The following is an 18,615-nucleotide window of genomic DNA, read 5'->3' as shown; positions in this document are numbered from 1 at the left end:
GGGGGGGGGGGTAGTAGCCATTTCCTGTATTAGCCCCCTTTCTCTCAAACAACATGTGTTCCTCTCTGGTTTGGTTAGCTTAGCGCTGAGGAGCTGCTGTCTCACATTGGCTCATAATGGCATTTTGAAAGTCCCCTGTGGACAGCTCTGGCCCCTCTCCATCTCCCCTCGCTCCCCGGTGTCAGGTTGCTGACTTATCAGACAGACCGGCGGGTGAGTCATTGTCCCACACCTCCCAGACTCTAATACAGTTTGACCAACATATTGTGTTGCCTAAACTGGTCTGTTATTGATGGAAAATCCCTGTGTTTTGTTGGTATTTGAACTTGTCTTTTGGCCTTTATTTCTAATAAAAAATGATAACCCTGCAAGCATGATTCCAAACATGAAGTCAGTTATACAACAATTATACTACTTTGGAAATTATCGAAAGCACATGAGTCTATGCATCAATTTGTTCAAGGGTTGGATTGCATTCAAAGCAGCAAACAGGATTCCCAGCAATTAAATTGCAGATGTACTTGCTGGATGGCATAGGCCTACCTGCTCTTTTCCTTGTCATGGGCAGTTTTTTAAATTTATATTTTAATTTTACCTCTATTTATAAGTCATTTAAGAACCAATTCTCACTTAAAAAGACGACCTGGCCAAGAAGCCGTGACAGGAGGCAAGTCAAAACAAGACAGATGAAACAGATAGTGAGTCAGCAGTTTACTTTACACTCATGTGGAAGGCAAAGTGAAGAGGATAGAGGAAGAATGAAAGCTGAAGCAGACAGCCTTCCAGTGTCCTGCGAGATTTGGGGAGACTAGTGGTATTTCTGTAGCCTTTCATTCCACGCTCACGTTAACTGATGAGAAAAGCCTTTGCTGCAAAGACTGTAGCTGCATCCTTATCAGTGCAATAGAGACGTCACACAGTATAGTCTATCCGAGGCACCGGAGGATTTATTTTATTGTTGTTGTAAGGACAGGATTAAGGCTTGTGTCTCCGGCCCTAATGAGTGTCATTGTTGCAGAGTCGAAAACGTCTCCGAAATCTCCGCAGTGCAGCCCATGTATCGTGTTATCATCACCAATGGGAGTAAGGGCAAAAACAAAAAGAAAGAATTTGCTGAATTTTCCTGTAGAGGATATATCTGAACATGTTGTTGAGTCTCCACATAGGGAAGTTCTTAACCTGATTGTGTAATTATTGTTTTTGTAGCCATGTGAGTGGTGTGGCTCTAGAGATTAAAAAAAGAAGACATTTTTCTCCTTGTGTAAACATGGTAACGTTGTGAGTGAGGACATTTTTGGTTAGATTTAGGATTAAAAGTAAAATTAGTGAACAGGGAGAGTTGCAGTTTGTCGGATCCAATGTGCAAGACACGTTACCTTTCCCTGCGCGATGATGTAGAAGGTGCTGCCCTCCTCTCCCTCCCGGATGATGTGCTCTCCCTTGTCATAGTATTCCTAATGGGATGGGGGGGAGGAAAAGAGTCAGAGCTGAAGCATTACATTGATTTAACCATTGACCCAGCTGGTCGGATTCCTGGTAGCCGGTCCCCTGCGGGATGAAAGCTGGAGTTCAGTTGTCAATGATGCCCATGTCATTCAGAGCTTCTCAACACAGGAGGGGATTTTTGGGGGGCTCATGGGATTGATGAGACATGAAGTAAAGGTCAATATGTTGATTATGATGCTTTTAATGTCTGTCATGAGGGTCTTTCGCGGTCATGATCCATGAAATTGCAGTGGGTAATATTTTTTTTTTTTTCAACATGGTCTTATATTAATTTAAGTGTGCATTCAAACTGGGCTGTGACCTCCTTTACCACTTGACAAATTTTCCGCCGTACACTCAGCATTGTTTGACCCAGAATTGATTCTGTACTAGTAATGTAATGGATAATGCACAACCCTGACCAGCTTTACATTTCACACTTGTGTTAGAAGGTGCATAGGCAAAGAACAAGCCAACACACAAATATGTCGTCCGATTTTAAATATACTAACAATTCCATGGGTTATATATGTTTTTAATAGTATAGACATTAAACGAGAACAACCAGTCAGAGTTGTCTGCTCGCAAGAAATGAATGCCAGCCAATACAATTGAAGAAGTCCCAGTGGCCATTGTATAAAATGAGGTATCCTGATATATCATGTTGCATCGTGAATGAGGAACAAAGTAGACGTGAAGTCCCCTGTATCACAAAGTTGTAACAAAGTCTCATATTTTATATATCAGGTCATCTTTCAGGAATGTATTATTATCCTTATACCACATGCAAAAAGAAAATTTGGGTTCAACTCATCATCAATTTTTATTGTAGTTACTTTCACCAGTAAGAGTTAAATGGTAATGTAGTCTGAAGCATGAGTATTGTTGCTATGGCTACTTACAATTATATACCCTTCACAATGATTCAAAATGGTGTTTTATCCTTGAAGAGTCTTGATTTGAATATAACGGACATCTGTCAGCCAATCAGACACAAGTAGTTTCTGTGGGCATGGTATAAGCCACAGACTCAGACTTGGTAAGAAGGCATACTCCGACACACTCAAGTTGGTGCAGATCACACTCTACTGAATACATTTGTTTTTAACGTTTAGTTCAGTTTTAAGAGCATCATAAAACTGAATGACACTTTGAAATATTCTCAAATTAAACACTGACGCACAGTGTGTTCTCTTATTCAGACACAGATTCCTCCACTTCATGCTGTCTGTCATACCAAACCTAACACACCATCCCCAACTCTGAACCCAGCCTGCTGAATCAGCAAGCTGCCAGATCACCTTCCATTTTAAAGCTTTTAGATGAAGAAGGGGAAGTGCAAAAGAATGAAGGTGACCAGGATGAAATGTTCTCTGGGACTGATGCCAAATTCCTGCAGCTGAGACAACGACTGTAATCCATTTGACTATAGAGGGAGTTGGCGAAAAATGAACAAACAAATCAGAGCAACCACGTGTAAACATTCCCTGGTGTTTACTGTCAAAACTCTTGACACAAGTGGCATTTTCCTTAAGCGTCCGAGCTTGGTTTACGTTAGGTTTACGCTTCAGAAGAGCCTAGTTTAACACCCGTCCATGTCAGTGGAGACAACATGCCAAGGTTTTGTTTATAAAAACTGTCTGGATGATACAGCAACTACAGGGGAGCAACACTCATGTCAGTGTTGGAGAAAGCCACTTTTGCTCAGCTGTATGTGTGTTAGGTTAGGTTTGACTGCAGTCGTCCTATTTTTTGGGGCGACTGTCAATCGACCAGTCACAGCACATATTCAACTGCACTTCTCTCTCTGCTTCCAGCAATAGAAATACTAAAACCAGAGGACGGACTGAGCCTATTTTTAGGACCACCATGGTCTTCAGCAGCCCGCAGGAGGGCTGGTTGTCCTGTGCAGCTCCTTGAAGGCATCTCTGTGCCTTCAAGGAGCTTTTGAAATAAATGGAATGACACAAGCACACATCAATGTGTTGGGGGACAATGACAGTTGTTACTTTCAATTTGCAAATTGATATTAATGGACAAAAGCCCATGTATTGTCAAAACGTGGTCCACATTTGTGAACACATTTTTCCAAAATTTTAAAGATGTCACAAACCAGCAAGCTTAGATTGCTACTATATTATGTTTCGCATCATAAATTAGCTGTTAGCTTGAGCCTCCACGTTTAGACCACCATTGCTTGCCTGCAGCTCGCTGAGTAAGCTTGTTAGTTTGTGTGATGACATTATAAGTTAGTTCTTGCCAGGATAATGAGTGAATGTAAAGACTTAAAGAGAAAGTTTTTTGTCATTCCTATTTTTATGTTTCTGCTTTCAACAGTGCTCATTCTTTTGCCATTGTAGCTATCCAGTTCAAATTCCAATCAGCAGATCAGACTGGAAACCTGACTGAGAATCCGAAAAAACAAGGTAAAACCACACAAACACACACACACACACACACACACACTCTACAGGCCAAAACACACACACCAGAAGACACCAAATTCCATTCCCCCACTGTTTGACAAGAAGCTTCAATATTGTCTGGCGGATTCTCGACGAACATCTGCACCACTATTAGGTTACAGCCTCCCCCACCCCCACCCAAGAGGCAACAGAATCAGCTCCATCAGAAATGACTGAATAAGGAAATTCTCCCGCAGTAGAGAGTGGTGGGATGACCAACGATTGCAGGGAACGTCCTTGAAGTTTTCATTGTGAAAAGACGCTTAGCAGGGCTGTTTTTGACCCAAAGCTGACAAGCTCCGCTCCATTTTCTCTTTCACCGTTGAAATACAACGCTTACGCAGTAGAGCAGGGGTGAGACATTCTCCTGCATGTTTTAACATACACACTTACACACATTCACTTGTATGTTCTCACACCAAAAGCCTGTCACTAGCACGCCTTTAAGAAATCACTCGTCCCCCATTTGAATAAACACTTTCTGGGGCCTTGGTCAAATAATTATGGTAACAATATACAGCGCCCAACGATGACAGGAATAATATCGTCTCTGTTCATCAACAAGGTAATTTGTGAGGTCTTGCCGACTGGAGGTAGAAGGAATATGCTGACACACAGTAATGGTATATGGCCAAATGGTAATGATATTTTGACAGCAGCTATCTGCAACACTGGGGCTCCCATGAGATGCCAGAGAGGCTTGAGCAATACTCAGGCAAAATAATGAAAAGGCGCTCCAGTAGAAATATAGGTAGTTTGACAGAATAACTTACCACCTCGAGGCAGTCCACTATTTTGCTTAGCTTGTCTTCTGGTAGATTAGCCAAGAGTGAAACACTGACAGAAAAGACAAAACACGGATTATGAACATTAATTTCTGCATATGTGTTATATAGTTCAAATCACTTTACTTGTGATGCCAGAGACCTTTCACGTAGAACTTTTCTGTGTCACAGTAATCAAGTAATACACCAGGAAAATAGAAAAACAATCTATATGTGATGTAATTTGTTTGTAAAGTTAGGTTGTCTATGACAGTAGGAATATACATACTTTTGCTTTTGTTCCAAGCTCACATAGCAGAAAGGTTGGCAGTAGGCCACGTGCCCAGCAGAGGGCTGGATTAAAAAAGAACGCTAGTGAAGGAAGTTGAAGAACTAGACCCTAAAGATTAATATAGTCCTCTCAGGAGGTGGTGGAGACCATCCAAACAAGAACTAAAAAGTAAATATTGGAAACTACAATCCCATGTTGCTTTGTGCCTGATAAATGTGTAATCTAATTGATTGCTAACAAATTAACCAAAACAGCTCTTAGTGTCCCCCAGCGGTCCACACGTACTTCAGCTTTGTATGTATAACTGACTTTGGCATGGTAAGAAGACCTAGTTTATCCATGGGACAAAAATCATATTCATTTGAATTGGCGGAGCCAGATGTTGTAGAGATTTGGGGCTAAGCCGAAATCTAGGGGGGGTCCTGGGTAATTCTCACCTTCAGCCATTTGCACACTTTTTCAAGTCATTTTATAACAAAATGCCTTAAAATCAGTACATTATTTGGGAAAAAATGATAGTTGTCAAGGAAAAAATTCATCCTCTAGAGCCTTCATCCTACTTTGTACCTAGTTTTTTTTAACAGTTTAACTTGAGTCCAATACAGTGTCTGAAGGACAGTTACGTTGGCCTAAAAGGTTGATGAAGGAAGTTGTGTTCAATTATGTGAGAGTGCAAACGCTTGAATAAATGGAGACAAGCACTGATTTTAGTTAGACCTAGCAAAATAAATCTAATACCATGACGTAGCAAGTAACGAAATCTGAACACAAGATTCACAAGGGGTCAGCACCTTGGAGACGCATGATAGACACGGGTGAGAAGGGTGATGTGTCTCAGCTGTTCACCTGTGTGTGGATCACCAAAACATATTTAGTGTGTTCAAAAGTTGTTTTAGTCGTGCAACAGAAAAGTCAGATTGGACAGATAGTCTAGCTAGCTGTCTGGATTTACCCTGCTGAGATCTGAGGAGCAGTTAACCCTAGTCTTCGTAAATCGACTGGAGGTAAAGATTACAACACAAAGAAAGTGTAAGGCATCTGACATCCGGCTGAAAAGAAGGACATACGGCGGATTTTCCAGTGGCAGCAGATAAATCTCGGAAGTGGAACGTCGTGGATGTAGATTATTTTGTACCCTATTCATCAGGTAGTTAGATGTAGATGTTACATTTACATATTTCTACCATGTTCTCTAAAAGATGCATGTTCGAAATTGGCTAGCAGGAGTCCATTAAAATCCTATATTGTGCATCAAATCATAGAAAAAACAGGTGGTGCTAGCTCATTGGCAACAGCTTGGGGCTAACCTTCGGAGGAAGTTGCGGTACTGTTCATGTCGCGTCTCAGCCGTCCTCCTCATGATGTTCTGAAACACCTCCCGGTCCAAAGCCCACACCCTCACTTTGTTCACCACTGTAAAAGCAACATCACATCCATCAGTTAGTGGAATATGTTCCAGGTTCTGACCTCTTAACGAAAATCTAGTTAACCTACGCCCCTGATTAGTGAATACTAAAGGAGCCACAGCTGCTTTTGATAGCAGAGTGTTTAGGAAAACTTGTAAACTGATAACCATGATGAAATGGTTAACCAACATCTTAACATTTTCCCTCCCTAATCTTTCTCCTCCTTTTTTTCTGGTTTAATTAAATTCTTCTGTCACCACAAAGAAATAACGTATTGTTTTATTTTCTAAAATGGACGAAGGAGTCGAGAAAAACCCTGTAATCTGTCCTCTATCTTGGTGGTGAGTACCGTCAAATCTACAAAATGTCTGAGAAAAGCTTCTGTTGTTACAAGAAGGAGAAGCTGTGAGAGTTTGACATGAACCAGTAGCAAAGAAAGAGTTCCCCTTCATCCACTTCATCTGTTATCATGTAAAATCTACTCAGAGAAACTTGTCAAACTGTCATGGTCTTTCCAGTTCACCCTGAATATTGAGGTCAACTCAATGTCCCTCCCCCAAGGGCCACATGTCAATTACTTGGTTAAATATACAAACCCTGACAAAGAACACTCACATAGTTGATGGTATGCACTTTCCAAATGCCACGTAGGTGAAAACCAATCAGAGTACAAGCTGTAGATATCATGTAAACCTTTGTTAAAACAGCCAATGCAAACGCTTATTTACTTATTTGGTTCTTCTGCTCTCTTTAATCTATTAAGAAGTCACTACACCTCAGATGAAGGTAAGAAAAGTGTCTGATTACATTAGGGAGTCAGGCTGGGAAACACATTTTCAATGATCAGCATGGCTGGTAACAAAGCGACTATCTTTTGCCCTCAGTTAAAATTCTGCACATGGTAGCTGTTGTTGCTCACTTGGAACATCTACATACAAACAACACACCTATAAATATCTACACAACAACAAATGTGCACTTTGTTCTTGTCTGTCATTACATTTTCTCTACGGAAGGAGCCGCTACTGCAGCAACTAGGACCAGCACCCTTCAATTGCTTAATGGGACATTAGACCTTTGTTACATGATGTTGGATCATGTCTGCCACAACCCAGAGCCGCTGCCTGCAGCCGTAAGTCTGTACATCTTCAATCATCATGAACTGGAATGACTGCTCATCTGAAGAGTCGTTTCATGCGTTTCAACGCATACAAATATTTCCTGTATGTAAATCAAATCTTTACCTCGCACTGATGCTGTCCGTGTGCAGTTGTACAGAATGGCTAATTCTCCAAATGTGGTCCACACCGCTATCGATGTGAGCAGTTTGTTATGTTGAAACACATCCAGCTTCCCATCTGTAAATATGAAACAAGGACAATCAATAGTGTTTTTAAACCCACATTTGGGACACAGGAGACTGGCACGTGCTACATGCACAACCTAATGGCATTTAAATGTCATTCAATTCACATCACAAAAGTCTTCTTTCATTATTTTACCAGCTGGCAGACTAGGATAGAGCCTGAAAGAATTTCTGCAAACAAGCAGGTGTGTGGTATCTGTTACAGAGACTCAGTAGAAAAAGTACAAACCGACCTGCAGGTTTCATTTCCTGCATTTCCTTTTACAAGTTTAAAAGCCTCTTTACAATATTAATCCCGGGATGCATGCATCACAAATAATAATAATAATAATAATAATAATAATAATATTAACCTCTTGCAAAAATGTCCACTATTGGCTTAAAAAAAAGAAACCACTAAATTGTTATATGCTTTATATAGGACAACAAAAATACCCGACCCTTATCCCTTTCCTCCTGTTTTCGTATTCGGTGTGAGAAATCACTGTGACACCAGACAGCAGAACAAATACAAGGACATTTTGTCTGTGAATGGCTAATTTCACCATTAACCACACTGGCAGATAACCAATCATTGTTTAGAGGCCATGTGTTCATATACAACACTTTGTTGCCTAGTTACTTTGAAAGAGTTGCCGTGTAGAAGAAAAGGCCAGCTGTAAGTTCACTATATCAACTACAGAACAACCAACCAAACATTAAAGGGCCGGTAACCCCAAAATTAAAAAAAAATCCCTCCCTCTTAAATGTAGTCAATCTAGATTGTCTTGCTGTGAGTTGCCCAGTGTTGGAGACTTTGCCTGTAGAGATGTCTGCCTTCTTTGCATTATCATGGAACCAGATGGCTTGTGGTGCTCAAAGTGCCAATAAATTTCTCTTTAGATAATCCACAGACCTGGTTGTGAGTAGTTTCTTGTAGGGACTATTTTCTTCCTGCCGAGTTACACCTGCAAGCTGTAGTGCAGAAGGCAGCATACTGCATTGCTATCTTGTGGAATTAGTTTATAGCTAACTGACACTGCTAGCTCACCTGGGGTCAGCCATATGTTCCCACAGACCAATGGTCCCACAGCCCTATGTCCCCACATTGCTAAGAGTTTTCTTAAAATTAGGGTTAGGATTAACCCCTAACCCGAACCCCACATCGGGAGAAAGGGGGATAAAATCTGATACAAATTTATGAAAAAGGAAATGTGGGAGCATAGAGCCTAATTTTGGAAAAGAAATTTTAGAAATGTGGGAACTGTGGAAACATAGGGCCTACTTTAGATTTTTTTTTTTTTTTTTTAATGTGTGAACATAGGGCCGTGGGAACATAGGGCCTAATTTTCAGTGAAAAAACACTCCCGCTCACCTGAGCTAGCTAACATTACAGCTCTACTGAGCAAGGAGACCACCATTTATGACATCTGTACGTTGAAATATGTTTCTATATAATATTTTTTTTCTTTTTTTTTAATTTTGGGGTAAACTGTCCCTTTAAATAATGTTATCAAAATAAATCATTAAGTAAGTAAGTTATTAAGAAAGTAAATACCTAGATACAAAAGTAATTTATATATATATATATATATATATATATATATATTTATTTAGTTTTTTTCTTCTTTTTTTCTTTTATATATATATTTTTTAAAGTCCCATCTACTTCATACAGCGTGCGTGAGTGACTGAATGTATACGTTAGTGTCCAAAATTAACTCTAATTAAATTTGCTCTCCTGCTGATAGCTGATACACCAAAGGAATTCATACACCTGCCAAGAATACTTTTCACTGGCCAAAATAATTATAATCTGTATTTTTCAAAGAATAACATTTGGCGGGAGCCCGGATAGGTCAGTTGGTAGTGGGTGTCCATAAATAGAGGTTTACTCCTTGACTCGACTCAAACCTGCGGCCCTTTGCTGCATGGCGTTCCCCCTTTCACTTCTTCAGCTGTCCTGTCATGTAAGGCCTAAAATGCCCAACAAATAATCAAGAAAAAAGAATAACATTTGGCTACTTAACCTTTCAAACTGTCACGAAGGTTTGCAGGTGTAGATGCCATAAATCTTTGAGGAGCAGTGGAGCTGCTGTTTAACTTTGATTGGCTTGTGGTCAGAGAGGCTCTACAGTAACCAATAAGAGTGAAGTTTGAGAACACGCAAAGACCAAAATAGTCATGAAACCGTTTTTTTTTTCACTCAGATTGAGATTTTCTTTCTGTTAATTCATACTCTCTAACCCTGCAGTCAGCACTATTTAAACTAAATAATTGGTCACTTAAATTGTCGTCAAATTTAAAATAATACACAGATTGGCATGGATACACAGAAGTAGATGAAAAATAAATACTCAGGTTGATTGATAATTTTCTTCGCTGGATTGTTCAGAACAAACGGCCTGATTTTGAGAACACATGCATGGCATTAGCAGCAGATGTATGCTCCAAAAGATGTTCATAAAAATCACATGTGGGTGTTTAAAAAGAAAACACTGCAACAAAAAAATTCTCAATGTGAGGAGGCTGTCGGAGGGAAATCTACGCTCAGATTCTGCACGTGTGTTAAAGGTCCCATGGCATGAAAATGCCACTTTAATAGTTTTTTTTAACATTATTATGCATTCCTCCAGCCTGTCCTTGGTCCCCAAGTGGCTAGAAATGACAATAGGTGTACACCGAGCCCTGGGTATCCTGCTCTGAGAAAATGAAAGCTCGGATGGGCCGATCTGGAATGCCCCTTATGAGGTCATGAGGGTCAAGGATACCTCTCCTTTCTCTGCTTTGTCCACCCAGAGAATTTGACCCACCCATGAAAGAGAGACATCATGGATTTCAAACGGGCAAAATGCCCCCCCCCCTCCCCCCAGATATCATTAAAGATTAAGTGACTGTAAAATTGTAAAATATACCCAGAACCTTAGGGCATTCAATATTTTCCAGGATTTTGTACAAATGATGTGAAGTTGAGACTGCTGGCCTCCTCATTTAACATTTCACATGTTGCTACTGCTCCTTATTGGGTTTTATCTGTCATGTGAAGGTGAGGTGTATCAGCATAGTTGACAGGAAAAGTTCATTTATTTCCAGACCAAAAAGAAGATGATGGACTGGACCTACCTGCCAACACAAACAGATGGTTCCCAGGCTCTCCCTGCTTGATGACGTACTCTCCCTGCTGGTAGGTGCGCTCGTACATACACTCCACCATGTCTTTAACCTGCTGCAGCTCAAGCCTCTTCAGGTACTGGTTCTTGTTCAGGGAGTCTGTCAGCAGCTTCTTTACACTGTCACCGACAACAACAAAGGAAGAGTTAGAATTGTGACCCCTACTGTGAGAATACGTTTTTGAATGTTGCTGGGGGTATTAGCTAACTAAAATAGGAGTCTCTTAGCTTGTCTTATTTTGGATGCTTCTGTGAGTGCACTTACATGTAGTAGCCTACCCTGTTTACCCTTGTGGAGTGCGTACATTTTGACAGGGTAGGGTCATCTCAAACTACACACGGCCGTTATACACTGACCACAAATGACTCTTCTTCTACTTCTTTTTAAATGTAAATTACAGCTGGGTGGAGCATAACCGCCACCTATTGTCGCCCATCCAGCTTGTTTTCTCACGAAATGATGGCAGTATAGGAGTCATTCTATAATTAAGGGTACATGTCATGTCCATGGGTTGTATTTATAATTTTTACTGAATATTCTCCTTAAGTAATGATCACTTTCATGTTGGTGCATATTTGTAATTCATTTTATGCAAAAAAAGTCAACCTGCTCCATATTTTTTTTAGGAGAAAATGCACATGCTATAGTGAAATTAGCTGTCTTTGTGCTGTCCAATTTGCCAGATGTCAAGTTTGGCCTTTCAAATTTACACTAGAATACATATATTTGCATATTATTTTAACCTGTATTTGTTTAAAAGAATGATTACAACAAGAGAAAGGTGTTTTAAACACTATTTGACTTATGAATATGGATGGAATTATTTACTTTATATGTGTGCGAGAAATCTTTGTCAACTGTGTTACCCATTAAAAAAAAAACAATACATTAGCAATGGTTTGCTCCAAAGTCACATATCCAATGTCAGGTGATGTCACATCTTTCAGCGGCAGACATTTTAAATACAGTTTGTTAAATTTCTACTCTTCCTCTTGAATATTTAATAAATATTACTGTCTGCACATAGAGTAGATTATTATCTCGTCAACCGTGTTATCAACAAACGTTTGTTTACTAGTTTTAGATGTTAAATTTAAAAAAAGGTAGAGAAAATGTATAAAAACATGAGTTGATAAAGGCTACGTGCTGTCAGCTAGCTAAAGCTACAGCTAGCAAAAAGGCCTAAAATGGAAGAAATGTCAACTGTGTTACTGTCAACCGTGTTACCCATCAAGTGTAACACGGTTGACAATGAAGGCAGGGTTTATTGTCATAGCTTTTGCATTTTTTGAGTGTAGTTAGTTAACATTTATTAACTATTGTTATTACACAGGAATTGCTTGGTAAAATACAAACAGGTGTTATTACATAGTAAATACATAATAATTTCTTAAAAACCTGTGATTCACATGATACTTTTAGAGAGGATTAACTTAACCGATCTCAACACTATTAAGTAATTACATGCAATGTTAACATTTTTAAAAATAAATCTAGCTTTAGCTTGGCAATTTATGAATTTAGACATTGTGGGGGTATACTAGGATACCAACTTAATTTTTTAGCAAAAAAAGCCCACTGATTTCTTCACTTCTTGTTGACATGAAATGTACCCTTAATTATAGAATGACTCATTGATATCGGAAAGAAATGTATGTATGTATGTATGTATGTACATGTACTGTATGTAATACAAATGTATAGTTCGTGTTTCGCCTTTACAATAACTAGCAACGATGGCGAGTAGTGTCCAGCGTTCCACGCTCCACATTTTGACCGCTTTGAATGCGGCTTCCTCTCAGTGCACTGCAGTTATAATGTTTTCCCGACCGATTGCTGAGTACCCAAGAAAGTGCAGTGGTCAGTGCGAGCCCTTGAAGTCAGTGGAAAATATTTATTAGGAGTCTGTTATGTACACACTGTGTAGTGTATTGAGAAGGGACCCCTATTAACTGTTACACCACCGAATGGCATGCTGGGTAAAGCTGGCTCTCTGTCGCTCACTACAGTACATTCAAAAAACGTATGAAAAGAGGCCGGAATGTTTTAGGGCTGTGACTTTTGGAATGAACGCGTTTGTTTAAGGAAATAGCCTAAAATAGCAAGAAGTTAATAAATGACGCGTATACTCTAGCATTGCTGGGGGACGCAACTATGTATACAGTATGTCGTGGCAGGTGTATTGCTCGAAGCGTTGAGTGTGAAGTTGCAAGCAGTAATACCGGAGGCCAAACAATCGGCCTATTCCTCGTTTTGAACAGGCACAGCTTTCTTTTATACATTTTAATACAGATCAAGTAACTTGTTACTTTGCAGACTATGATTTTGCATTTATTACGAGACAAACCTTCTAGAGCCAAACAGTTCAAATAGTCAATTGACAGAAATTAATCAGGTACACTTTTCTTAATCAATGTTTAAGTTTCAGCTTTTGCTCTTGGATATTTGCCATCATCATCGACTTGTACTTTAGAAAATGTAGTTTTTCACTATTTTCATAGACCAAATGCTGAATCAAAGAATCAAAAAACAATCAAGCGATTAATCGCTAATGAAAATAAGTATTAGTTGCAGCCCTCCTTCTTTGCTTTCTTTCTGTCTGTCCTTCCTTCTGTTCTCACATCATTCCTACTTTCCCTTTTCATTGGTTTGTACAGCTTTCTTCCTTCCTTTTATCAATCTGTTCTTTCTTCTTTCCTTTTTTTTCTTCTTTTCACTGTTGTCTTTTTTCCTTCTTCCCCTTTACCTTCCTTTACTTCCTGTCAATTTTCCATTCTTATTTTTCCCTACTTTGCTTCCTCCTTCCCTCTTTATCTATTTCTATCCTCCCTTATTTCCTGTTTTCCCTTCCTTCTGTCCTCTATGTCCTCTATTCTTCATGTCGTACAGCAGAACGACCCTAATGACTATTTAACTTGGTACTTTTGATACCTGAGTGTTTTTAGAGGTTAAACTTTAAAAGCAGGACTGGGTGATGTTTCCATTGATACTTCTTTCTTTTTAGTAAAAGACACTTCAAACTCCCATATCTGACTGCAGCTACGTGGTGCGTTCCTGAGCCCACTGAGCCACCAGGACGCCCACATCCACATTCACACCAGGTTTTTAGTCTGCGTGATAAATATTTTGTCTCCTGTGAAAAGATGACTATGCGCGGCCTCTGGGCTCCTTCCGACAATGAATCAAGTAAAACAGTGAAAACATAAAATCCTTATGAGCTGTCAAAGTTCACTGTTATGCATTTTAACAGCTGCAGCAAGAGGCCGCGGGAAGAAGACATCACTTCCTTTGGGGAGTTGTAAACTGAAAAGGTTAAGAGCCACGGTTGAACGCAAACTATAGATCATGAGACCTGCTCGCTGCTCAGAGAGGTGAGTGGTGCAGGGGGTGGGTGGTCTGTTTATCCACCTTATCGTGTGTAATAAGTTATCACTTTGGGCTTCATAAAAACCATGGCAGATGACATCCAGTCCCACATCCTCTCCTCCCACCTCTCTGTGTCATAACTCTGCCAGAGTCTGCAGCGTTTTACATTGTCATTCACCGAAGATGAGTATTCTGTTTCAAAGAGCCAGTCTGCCCAATTGTTTTCATGGTTCTTGTTATCTAAATATCTATATTTATATATGCGCATGTCGTGTGAGTGTGTGAGAGAGAGAGAGAGAGAGAGGAAGAGAGAGCGCACCTGTGAAGCTTGGCAAAAAAACTAAATGTGTGTGAATGTGCCATGGTACTTCAAAAGTAACTCAAAGTTGTCGTAAAGTATAGTTTTTAGTAAATGTACTACATCCCGCCACTTTGCACTTTGATTGTGAAAAGTACGGTGGCTGACGAGCAAATGCACAGCAACTTAATGAAACACATGCAAATAGAAAAAACACAAGCAAATTAAGACGCACTGCAAATACAGAAACGAATGCAACAAAAAAACACTGCATGAAACACAACGGAAGTTCTCCAGGCCTCTAGGGGGAGCGCTAAGTGGAACAGCATCATTTCTGACTTTCATAGTCATTTCATAGACTGTAAATATTAAGTCTATATTTGAGATATGTTTTCTCTTGTTTGGTGGGTGTGTCTGTAGTTTACTGGCTCAGGTCACAAGTGATACTCAATCAGCAGAGACGTGTCTGTAAATTCAGGGTAATAAAAAGGCATAGTGTTCTCTCTCTGTGGGGTCGAAAATCAAGCTGTTCTACTCCAGTGCGTTTGCCCCTGTCAGCCACCATAGAAAAGGGTGCACGTGTGTAGAAAACTTTAAAATTACTCCTGGAACCCCCAACAGAGGTCTGGTTTAAGCCCCCAATGTCCTCAAACCCTAGAAACTCGTGGAGATTTTGCTTTTTGCTTCTCCAAACTGTTCTTCTAAGAACATCCCAACTATCCCTTTAATATTTAACATCTTAGTTCTTCAGAGGCAGAATGCTCTGATGGTTTCACATATTTGCTTTTTCAGTTACTATATCATAAAGCTTCTTTTGTCTAAATGATCCTAAATGTCCTTTTTTGAGGCTCCATGCCCTACCGTCCCCATGAGACAGCATTTTGAGATCAACTTACATCCTTAATTTGATAAACTTCCTGTCGGGGTGGGACATACTGTAATACAAACGGATACAGACAGTATAAATCAATAAAAGAACAGCTGGGAAAAAAGGTAATTGTTTTTTATGAGACAGATGGAGCTCTTATTTTTATGGAAATAAATGTTGATTTTCTGCCTATTTATACCTGCTGGTACAGAGATAATCACTGTAATAAATTACAGAAAAAATATTCTATGTGCATTTTGTGCCATTAATTGTAAATAGGGTTATAATATGTCATGGAACGTTCTCACTACATGGCCAAAAGTATGTGGAAACCCAAAGATCACACCATTTCTTTGTAGTCTTGGCTTTGTGCAGGCAGGCATCGTTATGTTGAAAAAGGGCCAAAACACAAACTATTAGCACAATAATGTCTACAATGTTACTGTATAAGCTACTGTGGCATTCAAATTTCCCTTTTTGGAATTAGGGGCCAAACTGTAGAGAAAGCGGTTGTCCACATACTTTGGGCTATATAGTTTGTGTCACATTTTTGAGCCAGTAAATTATTTAAATGGAAAGCTCATGAAGCAAATAGATTCTGGACATAACGCTGATTATATCAAAAAAGAAAATTGCATCGGTTTTGGCTTAAAGTCACTGACCAGCAGCTGAAAAATCTTGGAACACTGAACATTTCTTTCACGTCACCACACTCATCTTTGCTTTTTGCCCACCTTCTGTCTACCACCCACTGCTGCTGCTGTTTCCATTTTTAACACTCCTCCGCCAAGCCGATATGGACTGGCCCCGAGGGCCATCATGAACCTTTAACTGCCATCTGTCTAACCTCATTCTACTTCCCCCTTTTGTGCTCTGAACCTTCCTGAACACAAACATCCCACCTTGCATCCTTCGGTACTCGGACCTTCTCGAAAGAGAACTTTGGCAGGCTGCTGGAGTCGTAGGTCCTGGATGTGGGTTCAGCCGACACCCCAGCTTTGGCCCCTTTCCTTCTGTTGAGGGTTTCCTTGATGCGAACACTGAGGTTGGGGCTGCCTCTGCTGGTAACTCTGATGGAAGGGGGCCTTGATGCCAGACCTGTCGAGGCCCCGCTCTGGTTCTTCATCACGTCCTGCAGCTTGTTGAGCTGGATGCACTTGTTCTGCAGCTCCTCGCTCAGCTCGGCCAGAGCTCGCGTCTGTTTGGCCAGCTGCTCCTGGAGAGCCTTGATCTGAAGCTCTTTGGCACAAAGCTCCTCATCCCTCCTCTTGCCCTCTCGCTCCAGCTCATCCACTCGGGTCCTCAGGGAGTCCAGGGGCGAGTTTTTGAACCCCTGATCTTTGTGGGGTCGGCTGTCGGAGGCGGCCGCAGAGCCGTCCGTCTGTTTGTAACGCTTTGATTTCATCGAACCATTTCCCATCTTGTCACCTGCAGAGAGGAAAGGGATTTTTAGTTAAAGTCAATATTTGCTGTAATTCATCAATGAACAGTGAGCTTTTCCAACAGTTCTGTGATTATTGAGGAAGGTGGGAGTGAGATTTCAAACAAAAGATCTGATGCTGTAAGGAGAGAAAACTGGACAAAGACAGTTAGAGAGAGGAGCGGAGAGCAAATCAGAATATAATGGTCAGTGAGTGTCTTCGCCATTTATTATTCAGGAGGCAGGAAGTATTACATTAGCCTACATCAACAGTTACATCCTTTCTGCTCAGACACTAGCAGTGCAGGAGATGCTACTCAGGAAGCTTATGAAAATTAATCAAAATAAGAACCACTTTTACAATATAATTGCATCCTAAAGTGATCTTTATAGCATGTTTATGTCTGCATAGTAAGAGTGTATCTAGGATAACAATTTCCGAGAACAATCCTGTTTTTGTTGCGTGGAACTGTCTCCCACTCACACATATTTCATTCATGACATTCCTGCTCGCATACAGTGAGTGGATGTCAGATCAGTTCACACACATTATTCTGACAATCAAAATGACAGACATTTATAAACTTATTTAGAAATATTAACCTCTGAAATCCAATTTTTTTTTCAATTTTCCTTTTGTTTAAAAGCTTCAACTTTTTTACTGCAACACCAAAGATTTACAGCACAATTTACTGGCGTTTCATTTTATGAGAATATTGGTAAAGGTAATGTCAAAACGAATTAGGTTTAGTTTACTCGTTCAAATATCTCCTAAGATGAGTGTACACCTGCAACTTCCGATGCCTCGTCATTCCTCTCCTGAGATGAGAGTAATAGATGAGTCGCTGTTTAGTTCAGAGGAGATATCGGTCCTTACCTGATTTAGTTTTCAGTCTTCAAACGAGCATGGGAGACGATTTAAATTTAAAAAAAATAATATTGATGTGTTCGCACATTCGAGCATCCGTATAGAGAAACGGTCCATCTACATCACTGGTCGCATCCTCTCCTCCCTCTATATCTCCCCCACTCTAGCGCGCTCTCTTTTCTCATCGGCTGTGCGCGTTCACGCTTGCGCGGTCACTGGTATGACTGGCAGCCTCAGGTCAGGTGTGAGGGACGTAAACCCCGTTTTAAGTAAGTTATAGACCTTTTTCACGGCAAACATGTTGACGTGTCACAGTAGGGAAAGCACAGGTAGCCTATATTCAAAACCATTAATGATGGCTGGACTTAGGAGAGGCCCTGTTCTTGTGCATACTGACCCACTATATCTTACTTGATAGAATTGAACCCTCGTTAAGGTATCAATTTCAGCTATGCTTTTCCTACAATGACAAGTCAAAATGCTTGCTGTAAGAAAGTTCCATTAAGGTAACTTGAACCTAAAAGCGGTGTAATAGCTAAACAGTAGCCTATTATTTAGGCTAAGTTAAACTTCTAACGTCTTGGCAGTTGGAAAAATAAACTCCCAACCCTTTGTTTTATTATCTTTTTAGTTGACCATGAAAACATTATTGAGATTAAAACGACTTTTAAAAAGATGTATAAATATCCAAATCTTGCATTAGGGAGCTTCCTTTAAAATGAGGGTAACGTTAGGCTATAGCCTAGCTAAATTTAAAAAAGGAGATACAACACATTTGGGGCTCTTTATGGTGGCTAACGTTAGCTAATGTTAAACCTGAGGATAGATGTTGCTGTGTAACTAACTGACATTAGGTTACTGTGTCAG

The 18,615-nt window shown here is 40.1% G+C and overlaps 1 protein-coding gene across 1 annotated transcript in view; it reads right to left on the bottom strand.

The window, feature by feature from the left end:
* Positions 1-17,956, bottom strand: part of prkg2 (protein kinase cGMP-dependent 2) — a 36,508-nt gene extending 18,552 nt beyond the window's left edge. Inside the window, exons 1-7 of the mRNA XM_034872885.1 lie at positions 17,758-17,956; positions 16,363-16,888; positions 10,881-11,047; positions 7,657-7,770; positions 6,314-6,419; positions 4,724-4,787; positions 1,377-1,454 (exon numbers count right to left, since the gene is read on the bottom strand). Coding sequence (XP_034728776.1) covers positions 1,377-1,454; positions 4,724-4,787; positions 6,314-6,419; positions 7,657-7,770; positions 10,881-11,047; positions 16,363-16,880 — 1,047 coding nt within the window. The 5' untranslated portion in view covers positions 16,881-16,888; positions 17,758-17,956. The remainder of the gene's footprint in view (positions 1-1,376; positions 1,455-4,723; positions 4,788-6,313; positions 6,420-7,656; positions 7,771-10,880; positions 11,048-16,362; positions 16,889-17,757) is intronic.
* Positions 17,957-18,615: the final 659 nt, after the last annotated feature.

This window comes from Etheostoma cragini, chromosome 5 (assembly GCF_013103735.1).
Source record: "Etheostoma cragini isolate CJK2018 chromosome 5, CSU_Ecrag_1.0, whole genome shotgun sequence".
NCBI lineage: Eukaryota > Metazoa > Chordata > Actinopteri > Perciformes > Percidae > Etheostoma > Etheostoma cragini.
Note: the sequence above shows the minus strand (reverse complement) of the source record. Positions and strands in the feature narration are given on the sequence as shown.